The sequence below is a fragment of the Schistocerca americana genome, chromosome 1 (assembly GCF_021461395.2).
Source record: "Schistocerca americana isolate TAMUIC-IGC-003095 chromosome 1, iqSchAmer2.1, whole genome shotgun sequence".
NCBI lineage: Eukaryota > Metazoa > Arthropoda > Insecta > Orthoptera > Acrididae > Schistocerca > Schistocerca americana.
Window position 1 is genome coordinate 1,161,644,336 of NC_060119.1, and position 12,066 is coordinate 1,161,656,401.

Here is a 12,066-nt window from a genome sequence, read left to right on the forward strand (position 1 = left end):
AAATAACAATACATATAATAGAGTCTTCACAGCCATAACAGAGAACATACATCATAACAGCTCTAATATTAAACAACTTCCTGTAATTAGCATTTCACTTTCTTGGGGAATGCAAATTGAAAACTGTTCTTTAAAGCGAGAGGTACAGTGAGTGCACAAGGTGCAGATAATCCGCCACTGCAATCTACAAAAATATCTCTGTAACTCTCAAAAATTATATTCTAAATTCACAATTTTCACAAAATAATTTTTGGACATCAGAAAGGTTTAAATCTTCTCGACTGTTTTAACACATTAATTCGCTTCTTATCTTCTTCAAATTTTTGTCTCAATTTTGCTAAGTGCTTCATCTTTGACTCTCGGATCTGGAAAGTATAAAAATTTAAGAGTTCCTTTTTCGAACGTTTTTGCTTTTCTTTGCTCATAATTTTCTTTTCTATACTTTCTTTTCTTGCAAATCCTGGTTTCTTTCCCCTGCAAAAAAATTGGTAATATTCATAAATTATGCACAAAACATACATGTCAAGAATACACAAATGATGACTCAGAAAACAAGGCTAGTTTTTAAGACAATAGATAGCCATGGTAATCACTTCATTCTATTCACAACATGCCACATTGTGATGACAAGGTACAAAACCTCTACAAACAATATGGAAAGGATAGATTCCTACTCACCACACAGTGGAGGTGCTAACTCACAGACAGGTACAATGGAAAAGAATGCTACAAATATTTCAGTTTCTGGACAAAGCTTTTCTTCAGAAGTAGAAAAAAAAAAAAAAAAAAAATGCACACACAACCACAACTCACATACATGTGGTCTCTGTCTCTGGGCATTAAGGTTTGACTCTGGCTGTGATTACATACAGTTACAGAAGTTGATAAATGACAGCAAATCCCATTACAAGGTGATCATAATGGATTTTAAAGCAAAAGTAGGAAAAAACCTAAAGAATGATTCCTTGGTGGAGACTTTCGGAAATACACTGATGTGCCAAAGAAACTGGTGTAGGACAGAGATGTAAACAGGCAGAATATGGCGTTGTGGTTGGAAAAGCCTATATAAGACAACAGGTGTCTGGCGCAGTTGTTAGATTGGTTACTGCCGCTACAATGGCCGGTTATCAAGTTTTAAGTGAGTTTGAACATGGTGTTATTGCACACGAGCGATGGAACACAGAATCTTTGAGGTAGGGATGAAGTGGGATTTTTCCCTTATGATCATTTCACTAGTGTACTGTAAATACCAGGAATCTGGTAAAACATCAAATATCCGACATCGCTACAGCCGGAAAAAGATCTTACAAGAATGGAACCAACAATGACTGAAGAGAATCGTTTAACGTGACAGAAGTGCAACCACTCTGCAAATTGCTGCAGATTTCAATGCTGTACCATCAAAAAGTGTCAGTGTGCGAACCATTCAACGAAACACCATTGATATGGGCTTTCAAAGCCAAAGGCCCACTCATGTACCCTTGATGACTGCACAACACAAAGCTTTACGCCTCGCTTGGACCCATCAACACCAACATTTGAATGATTATGACTGGAAACATGTTGCCTGGTCAGACAAGTCTCATTTCAAATTGTATTGAGCAGATGGATGTGTATGGGTATGGTGAAAACCTCATGAATCCATGGACCCTGTGTGTCAGCAGGGGACTGTTTGAGCTGGTGGAGGCTCTGTAATAGCGTGGGGCATGTACATTGGAGTGATATGGGACCACTGATACATCTAGATACGACTCTGATGCGTGACACATATGTAAGCTTGTCTGATTACCTACATCCATTGTGCATACCGACAAACTTGGACAATTCCAGCAGGAAAATGCGACACCCCACATGTCCAAAATTGGTGCAGACTGGCTCCAGAAACACTCTTCTGAGTTTAAACACTTCTGCTGGCCACCAAACTCCCCAGACAAGAACATTATTGAGTATATCTGGGATGCCTTGCGACATGCTGTTCAGAAGAGATATCCCACCTCCTCGTATTCTTACAGATTTATGGACAGCCATGCAGGATTCATGGTGTCAGTTTCCTCTAGCACTACTTCAGACATTAATCAAGTCCATGCCACGTCGTGTTGTGACACTTCTCCGTGCTTGTGGGGGTCCTACACGATATTAGGTAGGTGTACCAGTTTCTTTAACTCCTCAGTGTAATACCAGTAATAAGAGCCCACATACAAGCAGTATTTAACAAGAACATGTTTTGTGTTTTACATGTTCTTTTGAAAGAAAACTAATAGAAAATAAGCTAGGAAAATTCCAAATGGAATTAAAAATGAAAGATGTGAAAATCTTAAACTACTTCTGAATTACAAATGATCACAGACCCGTAAGCTACTGATTGAAACCAGAAACAAAGCCAGGAAGAAATTGTCATAAGATAGAAAGTAAAAAAATGCAAATTGTGAGAATTTATTTAAGAAAAAGGCCGATTAAATTAAGTAGACAGCTGAACAGCTTAGAAAAGAGAATTATAGAAACACAGATGAAAGATACTAATAACAGTAAAAGGTATTGTAAGTATGAAGAGAATACAAGAAAATAGTCTCAAATGGAACAAGGGAGCTATTAAACAGAAGGCAAGAATTTAGCACAAATGATAATCGAAACATGATAGACTAATTAAACAAATTCAGAAATACCTTCCTGAGGATACGAAAAGAGAATAAACATTTTATAAGATAAACTATTTAAAAAAATATGAGTATAAGGACAATACAGAAACTTATATTGGGTAGACATATTTCATCAATGCAAACGGCAGGGCTCAGAGAGGAAATAGTACAAGCATTCTACAATTTCTGTAAATGTTTGTATAGCTCAGGAGGTGTATTTGGAAAGCAGACAATTAACAATGAAAATAAGTGATTCTGGAAGTAGTGTTAGACGAACTGTATAAAATTGTTACAGGTGTGGGGGCAAACACATAAAAACAAAAGTGTTTACAGAATGCGTGTGGAAGAAGAAAATTGGAGCAAATTAATTATTTGATTTAAGAAGAAAGGCACCAGGTTAAACATGGATCTATGAGTCTCCTCGTTGTAATGTATAAAACATCCACTAAAACTGTTACCAACCATACAGGAAGCAAACATGACATTTCTACCAGGCAAAGGAATGAGCTGCTTTTAGAAGTGGGTACAGCAACGTGGACAATTGGTTGTGAAAAAAGTTAACAAATGGAGGAATGAGTATGAATTACCACTTTGTATGCCTGAGCATTACATACAATCTGATTCTCTAAAGATTGAAAATGCCCAAACATGTCTATTACTACAACTAACACAGAAAGAAAAAACTGAACATAAATGAATTGAAGCCATTACATTTGCTGCTACAGAAAAACCTAACTATGCATACAGAAGAAAATAATAACAACTATCTTACTTCCTTGTAACAGTAATCCATCCTTCATCATCTTCCTCCATTGCTTGCTTTTCCAACCTAGCATTTTCAGCCACCTTGTGGTCAAATTTTTCCATAAAATCATCTATTTCCTTCTGCATTGCATCGACATCAGGAATTCTCATGTTGTACTCTGAACACCATTCTGAAACAAACAACTTCTGCATTTAAAAAATCCCAAATATCAGATTTTCTTAACAGTTAAACAAAAGAGTAACAAATAAATAATTTCTCTCACACACACACACACACACACACACACACACACACACACACACACACGCACACATGCGTGCGCACACACACACAAACATACACACACACACACACACACACACACACACACAAACACACACACACAAAACTACTTTTGAGAGAAATTCTGCACTGCTGATAATTGTCAAATAGTCTAGGGCATATTCTGGCAGGACTAGCACCCATTCGATCTAAGGCTCGTTTTGTCTCCACCAAATACATAAACAATTCTCCATAAAGCTCTTCATGGGGGAAAAAAATTAATAATAATAATAAAACCTGACAACATCGTACCAATTAACTGCTTAGTAAATTTAAATCCATCCAAATACTTTGTGCTTTTTGCCCTCAGTTTGCACAAAAATGATGTGGTTTCGAAATCTTGATTATATTGAGTTTACCAAAGAGGACTTTACAACTTTGAAAACTAATACTGATCTATTCATTTAATTTACAGGTACAGTTTTGGTGTCATTTTATAGAATAATACATCAAGTCCTTTTACCTTGCACTTAAACAGGTTCAATGTGACTTCCATTGGTTATTCAGCACATGTACCACCTGAAGTCAATTTCTTGACAAATACGCTGCAGCATGTTGGGTGCGACTTGTTAGACTGCAAGATAGATTTTAGCTTCAAGTTCTGGTAGAGAAGCCAGTAATCGTGGGACTGATATAGTATCCTTGATGAATGCCCAAAAGAAAAAAGTCAAGAGGTGTCAGGCCTGGTGAATATGGGGGCCATGCAACTGGTTCACCTCGGCTCATACACTTGACTGTAAACAGACATTTAGGAAATCCTGGACATCGGAGGTAGTGTGGTGCTGCATCATCTTGCATAAACTGTACACTGTGTCCTTTGTCCTCACCATCAAGTTGGAGGATTAAAAAGTTATCCAGCAATCTAAGTACCGTGAAATGGGATATTTCGGACACCGGGGTGAATTCGGACAGTACGGCTTATTTTCTCTTTTCCACTGCATAGGAACAAAGAGTTACTTATTTTAACATCCGTGCACCATTTATTTTAAGTGCAAGATTGCATTTATTGCTATCCACAACTTTTATTTTGTGTCAATTGTTTCCCTAAGTGAATAACTGACGAACAGTCTCAGTGTTAAAAATCCATGCATTATCGTAAAGTGGAAACTTTCTATTGTTGTGCCGAGCGGGAAGGTATTGTAACCGTAATTGTCGATGCGCTCAGTAGCTAACAGCATTGAGACAATTTCTGTACAAGTTTGTCAAGTTTCTCATGCAAGGTTATAAAATAACGATGGTTTTTGTAAAACTGTGTACTGTGTGGAGTGATTTTGGACAATGCCGAGAACATACAATAGCAGGAGAGGTGCTACAGTATGGTGTAATTATGACCCAGAATTTTTAGATAAAGCTGTTCGTGATATTCAGAGTGGTAAATTATCGTACAGAAAAGCATGTGATTTGTATGGCATACCTAAATCAACCCTACAAAATAAAGTGCAGGAAGCACATCCGAAAAAAATGGGAGGACAGCCAGTGCTAAATAAAGAAGAAGAAGAAATGTTGAAGCAAGGTATCTTGAGGGCTACACATTGGGGATTTCCCTTCCCTAAATTGGATATTAGATATTCAGTTAAAGGCTACCTTGATAAATCTGGCTACAAAGAGAAGAAATTTCGTAATAATTTGCCAGGAGAAGAATGGGTGCATTTATTCCTCAAATGACACTCAGAAGATCTTTCCGTTCGCTTAAGCGAGAAAATATTAAACGAGCTCATGCAGAAGTGAACAAAGAGACTATTAAGATGTTTTCCTCCAATATCAAGGCAAAGCTGGAAAATCTCCCACCTAGTAACATGATCAATGTGTAAAATGTCACCAAAATCAAATAAAAAGCATGTAGAATTTTTTAAAAAGGCAGTAAATGTCCGAATTCGCCCTCTATATACTTTAACTTCAGACAGAGATTTAAATAACACGTGTCCGAAATCACCCCAATCCATGAGGTGACTTCAGACACTTTATTTAACTGCCTCAGATAAATACACTTTCTGGTTCTGGGATATTTTATTCGTTACACATATACCCTACAGTTCCCATAACAATCAATTTAATCTAACAATATATACAAAAGTTACAATCAAAATAATGACAAAACAGTCTGAAATCACCCCGTTTGACAGTACACTAGTCTGTTGGTAGTTTTCTCTTGACAAAAAATAGGTCCATAAACTTTGCTCTTGTACAATGAAGAAAAAACACACATTCGATATTGGCCTACCATGTTCATGCTCCAAGGATTTTTCACAGATTTTCAAATCTTCCAGTTGTGTTTATTGGCTTTAACCTCTTAACTGAAAAGTCGAATCATCACTAAAGACAATCTTTTCAATGAAATCTTCATGTTCACCCCATACACACACAAAAATCCTTACAAGCAATCCTATCAGCATCTTCTAGTTTTTGCACCATTGTGAACTTTGATGGTTTGAGATGCAATGGCAACCAGTCATAGGTGGGGGATGACCTGAGGATTTTTTTATGTCTTATTGAACATCCAGTTTCAATACAACATTTATTCCATTCATAAATAGTAGGCCAACTGGGAGGATCTTTACCATACTCTGTATGAAATTACATTCCACAGCTGTTGCAGGCTTCGACTCTTGAAACCGAAACACACAGCAAGCATGCTCATGCAACAATCTTTGTTGCAACTGCTGCTAGTGTTTATGGTGGCACAATTCTCTATTAGCGTACCAATTGAGTCAAAATTTTCCTTCAAGATTCCACCAAGGCTAAGTCTGTAAGTCACATGAATAAGTTGCACGAATTTTCAAAATTGTAAAGTCATTTTTATATACCCTGTACGCGTAATCTGTTTATCATTCCTATGACACTTTGACTTCCTCATGGAGCATATACTCATTTTAACTGATGTTTTCCCAGTGATATCTGCTTTTGCATTGCATTCAGTATACAACTTGGTGAGAAGCGATTCAAGGCTTCACCAAGCGACAAAGGAAAGTTTGAATTTAGCACTTGGAAGGATACAGCCACAAAAATGATAGGATGTAACTTTCACTCTTAACAGCTACTGACATCTGCTTATGTAACAAGTATACGCAATTTAGAACATCTACACTACATGGGGGGAATCTGAAAACTTCTTGGCCTTATGATAATTTATATTTTCAAAGAACTTTTGTTTTTCAAAATAATCTCTAATTTCAATACATTTCATCCAGTAGTGTTCCAATGCCATTATCCCCTTCTGTAATGTTCCCTCAGACATGTTGCAAAGTACCTATCTACAGTCACAATGGCTTCTTGACTGGACAAAAAGTGCTGACCAGTGAGGAATTTCTTCAGTTTTGAAAACAGATGGAAGTCCAAGGGACCCAAATCTGGGGAATAAGGTGAATGTTGCAGCACTTCATAGTGCAAATCCCTCATTTTCCTCATTGGCAAGACACTTTTGCAGGCAGGTGCATTGTCCTGATGGACAATGATCTGTTTTTTCTTCTTTAAGCCGGGTCTGTTTTCATGAATGCTTGCATCTAGTTTTGTTGGAAGCTGAGAGTAGTATTCTCCAGTTATGTTTTACATTTTTCAAGACAGTCAATCAACAAATTTCCTTTTGTGCACCAAAACACTGATGCCATGATCTCTGATGGTGGCATCATCCTGGCCTTCTTGGGAGCTGTTTGGATTTGGGTGCGTAGTGGCGAATCCACATTCTATCCACTGTCAAGTATTGACTCAGTGTTGTGTGAATGCGTTTTGTGATCCACAGTGAGCACATGCGGCACCCAAGCTTGGTGCAAGATGGAACCAACATGTTCCTGGAACCAACATGTTCCTTTCATATCCCTAGAGCATTATCAATTTCATGTGTGTTTATGGACCAATCTTCCAAAATCATATTGTGCACTCTGTCAATGATTTCCGGTATGTTAATGTGTATCATCTTGGATGCTTTCATGGCAACATTTAAAATCGGTCACCCATTTCTTCATGGTGAAAACTAAAGGCGAAAAGCCACCATGCACATTTACAGTCCCCAAATGAATATCAGTTGGTATTAAACATTACATTACTAACAATTTAATCGGTGTATGATACTCGATTTTTCCATTTTCAACACCACATGCATCACAACTGCCCCCCCTTTTTTTTGTATCTGATCAAGGCGGACGTCGTAAGACACCCTTTTAAGTTCGTTGTTGATTTATTAGCTCAGTTTTTTTATTACAGAGGGCGGCTAACCCTCTGACCGAGCACGCTGAGCTACCGTGCCGGCTTTTTTGTTCTCACATTACAAAAAATCTCATTTTGCTCTATATTGTTCGTTGAATTTGTTCGTGGCGGACGTCCGATGACATCCATGCAGGTTGTTCGTTGATCCGTTCACTCAGTTTTTTATTACAGAGGGGAGCTAAACCCTCTGACTGAACACGCTGAGCTACTGTGCCGGCATTCAAACAACTGCCTACAGCAACTGCTTACTCATGAGAAAGGGCTTCACAAAATTAAGCAAATCAATAATGCATTGGTCTACCTCTGGCCCTTATGCTAGCAGTTATTTGGTTTGACAATGATTGATAAGTGTTGTTGGTGTCCTGCTGAAGGGTATCATGCCAAATTTTGCTCACTTGGTGCATTAAATCATCAAAATCCCAAGCTGATTAGAGGACCCTGCGCATAATGCTCCTAACATTCTCAATTGGGGAGAGATCTGGCGACCTTGCTGGTCAAGATGGGGTTTGGTAAGCATGATGCCAAGCACTAGAAACTCTCACCCCACATGGATGGTAGCGGGATTCCTTTTTGTCATCTGTGGCACCCTTACAGCACAGCACTATATAAATTATATTTTAAGTCCCATTTTGTTGCTCTTCATGGCAAGCCAGCCTGGGCTTACATTTCAACAAGATAATGCCCTTCCGCTCACAGTGAGAGTTTATACTGCTTGCCTTCGTGCTCGCTAAACCCTACCTTCATCAGCAAGGTCACCGGATCTCTCCCCAATTGAGAACATTTGGACTATTATGGACAGGGCCCTCTGACCAGCTCAGGGTTTTGACGATCCAATGCACCAGTTGGACAGAATTTGGCATGACATCCCTCAGGTAGGCATCCAACAAGTCTATCACTCAGTGCTAAGATGAATAACTGCTTGCATGAGGGCCAGAGTAGACCAATACACTACTGTCTTGCTCAATTTGTGAAGCTCTTTCTCTTGAATAAATCATCTAATTTTTCTAAAATTGTAATCATTTGTTTGTCTGTACATGTACATCAGAGCTAGTGATTTCTGCATCATTCAGATAATTCCTTCATGATGTGTCTTCTTTTTCTGAGAACGTATATTCCTATTGTCACTAAATGATGACACCTTCCCATAAACCGCAACACCATCAGCAAATAGCCATAAATTGCTGCTCACCCTATCTGTCAGGTCAATTATTTATATACAGAATAACAGTGGTCCTATCATACTTCTCTGCAGCACTCCTGATGATACCTGACTCTAATAAAGAATTGGTGAAGAGGACCACGTACTGGGTTCTACTCAAATCGTCTTCGACCCACTCACATACCTGGGAAACTACAGTGTACCTTTGTCAACAGTCTGCTGTGGACCACCATGTCAAATGCCTTCCAAAATCTATGAATCTTCCTGTTGCCCTCCATTCTTCATTTGTAGGGTATCTGGTTTTTAGGATACCATTTGAGAAAAGGGCAAACTTGAGTTAAGCATGAGTGATGCTTTCTACATCCGTGCTGATTTGTGGACAGAAGCTTTTCTGTCTGAAGGAAATGTATTATATTCAAACTCAGAATATCTTCACAAATTCTGCAGCAAAGATATTGGTCTGTAATTACGCGGATGAGTTCTTTTACCTTTCTTATATAAAGGAGTCACCTGCAATTTTTTCCATTTGTTTAGGGCTTTTTGCTGGGTGAGATTTGCGATAAATGCAGGCTAAGTAAGGAGCCAATGCCACAGAGTATTCTCTGTAAAACTGGACTGGAATTAAATCTGGTCCTGGTGACTTATTGGTTTTCAGCTCTTTCAACTGCCTCTCTACACCACAACAGAAGCCTATTTCTACTCATATGTCCTCCACGGGGGAGTCTTCATAAGAGTGAAACAATAGTATGTTTGTACGATCTTCTGACACAAATGATTTCTTAAATGAGAGGTTTAAAACTTCGGCTTTCCTTTCACTATCTTCTACTGACACCGAAGATAGGTCAACAAATGACTTTGACACACTTAGTGATTTTACAAATGATCAGAATTGCCATGAATCACGTCTAGTTCTGGTTCATAGATGATATCTTCATGACCTCTAGCAGGGGCCAAGAAATCCTACCCTTATTCTTCCACAATCTCAACACCTTCTCTCCCATCTGCTTTACCTGGTCCTCCTCAGCCAAATGTGCCACCTTCCTGGATGTTGACCTCCACCTCTCTGATGGAAACATCCATACCTCTTGTCCATATTAAGCCCACTAATCAACATGAGTACCTGAATTTTAGGAATTTTCACCCCTTCCACACTAACAAATTGCTTCCATATAACACTGCCCAGTATGCCAAAGTTCTCACAAAGGCCTCACAGACAGGCACGACCCCTCAAACCCAGTCTGCAAACAGATTTCCCGTGCCACAGCTTCACACATCCCTAACCCTTCCATCAACCCCAAGAATCAGGTATAAAGGAGTGTCCCCTCATCGACCCAGACTTCGCCAGGACTTTATCTATTATCAGGTCTCGGAATTAGGAATATCCTACCCACAATCCTCCTCATGCCTCCTAAAGTGGTATTTAGTCGTCCATCCAACCCACACAAAATCCTCGTCTATCCCTATGCCACTCCCGTTCCAAACTCCTTGCCACAGAGGTCATGTTGCTGTGGAAGAACCAGGTGCAAGACCTCCTCAATGCACCCAGGATGTGTAACTGCTTCTTCACTTATGCAAACAAAAGGACAACCTATCAAACTATCTCACTGGAACACAAGGTTTCCAGTGCAATTCAGATACATAATAGCTTTTGTCAATGTGGTACTGGTACAAGGAGAGCCCTAAAAATATGCAGATGCAGCAAAAATGAGAAACCCTAGTTAAAATTGTACTTCTAACTGACTATACATGCATAAATATGTGAATTAACTTACTCTTAATTCCACAAGTCAGAGGCGCATCCTTTCTTGATAATATAAGTGGCTCTGTGGCATCCCAAGACAATGCTTCCTGAAGACCAACTGCTGTCTCAAAAACAACATAAGCTACCTTGAAACCCTAACAAGAAAGAAAAAGAACTTTAGATCATCATCATTATTAATGCAACTGTTCACATGTTTTATACAGTTAGTCAATTTTATACAATGAAAACTAATCAAAGGTTAATTTATACACACCTTAATCTCATCATGTTTGTGGAAAAACTGAGAGGCCTCTCCAGGCGGTAAGCCAGCATTCGGGCTCTTATGAAAAAATACTGTGACAACGTGACCAAAGATTCCCAACACTTTCTTGAAGTTATCCTGTGGAAAATGAAACTGCCTTATTTGATACAGCAATTTCAAATTGCTTAAGCAAAGCAGAAGAAGAGGAAATTACATCACCATTTATATATAGTTTTATGGACTTTATCACTCAAATATGAAGTATATATGGTCTCTTTTTTTTTTTTAAGTGCCTGCATAAGGCATTGAGGATAAAACCTGAAGTCTGGAAACCTCACTTGATAAAATAAAGGGAATATTCTAAAATCACTGGAGACATACGTGGAGCCAACTATGCTCCACTTAAAAGAAAACCAATCATTTGCTAATGGTAAAACAACAATGGAGATGCTTCTTCTCTACAAGTGAACAAGAAAAATTTTGCACATATAGGCATCTGTCAACACTTGTCATTTGTGCCCATGGCAAGAAAATTATATCCATACTGTGCAGATCTTTTGCACGATGCTTAATGAACATGAAACCACTCCCTGAATTAAAAATCAGTTTGGATTCAATATGCAAAATATGTTTATCTACATGTTTTGTCAATCAGTGATATGAATATAATAGAGAGAAACATTCCACATGGGAAAAATATATCTAAAAATAAAGATGCTGTTACTTACCAAACGAAAGCGTTGGTATGTTGATAGGAGACAATAAAAAACACACAAACACACACACAAATTTCAAGCTTTCGCAACCCAAGGTTGCTTCGTCAGGAAATAGGGAAGGAGAGGGAAAGACGAAAGGTGTGGGTTTTAAGGGAGAGGGTAAGGAGTCATTCTAATCCCGGGAGCGGAAAGACTTACCTAAGGGGGAAGGGACAGGTATATATATATATATATAATGGAAGGAAACATTCCACGTGGGAAAAAT

The 12,066-nt window shown here is 38.5% G+C and overlaps 1 protein-coding gene across 1 annotated transcript in view; it reads right to left on the bottom strand.

The window, feature by feature from the left end:
• Positions 1-170: 170 nt before the first annotated feature.
• Positions 171-12,066, bottom strand: part of LOC124619555 (ribosomal RNA-processing protein 7 homolog A) — an 18,804-nt gene continuing 6,908 nt past the window's right edge. The window contains exons 3-6 of the mRNA XM_047146036.1: positions 11,098-11,223; positions 10,855-10,978; positions 3,409-3,571; positions 171-474 (exon numbers count right to left, since the gene is read on the bottom strand). Coding sequence (XP_047001992.1) covers positions 258-474; positions 3,409-3,571; positions 10,855-10,978; positions 11,098-11,223 — 630 coding nt within the window. The 3' untranslated portion in view covers positions 171-257. The remainder of the gene's footprint in view (positions 475-3,408; positions 3,572-10,854; positions 10,979-11,097; positions 11,224-12,066) is intronic.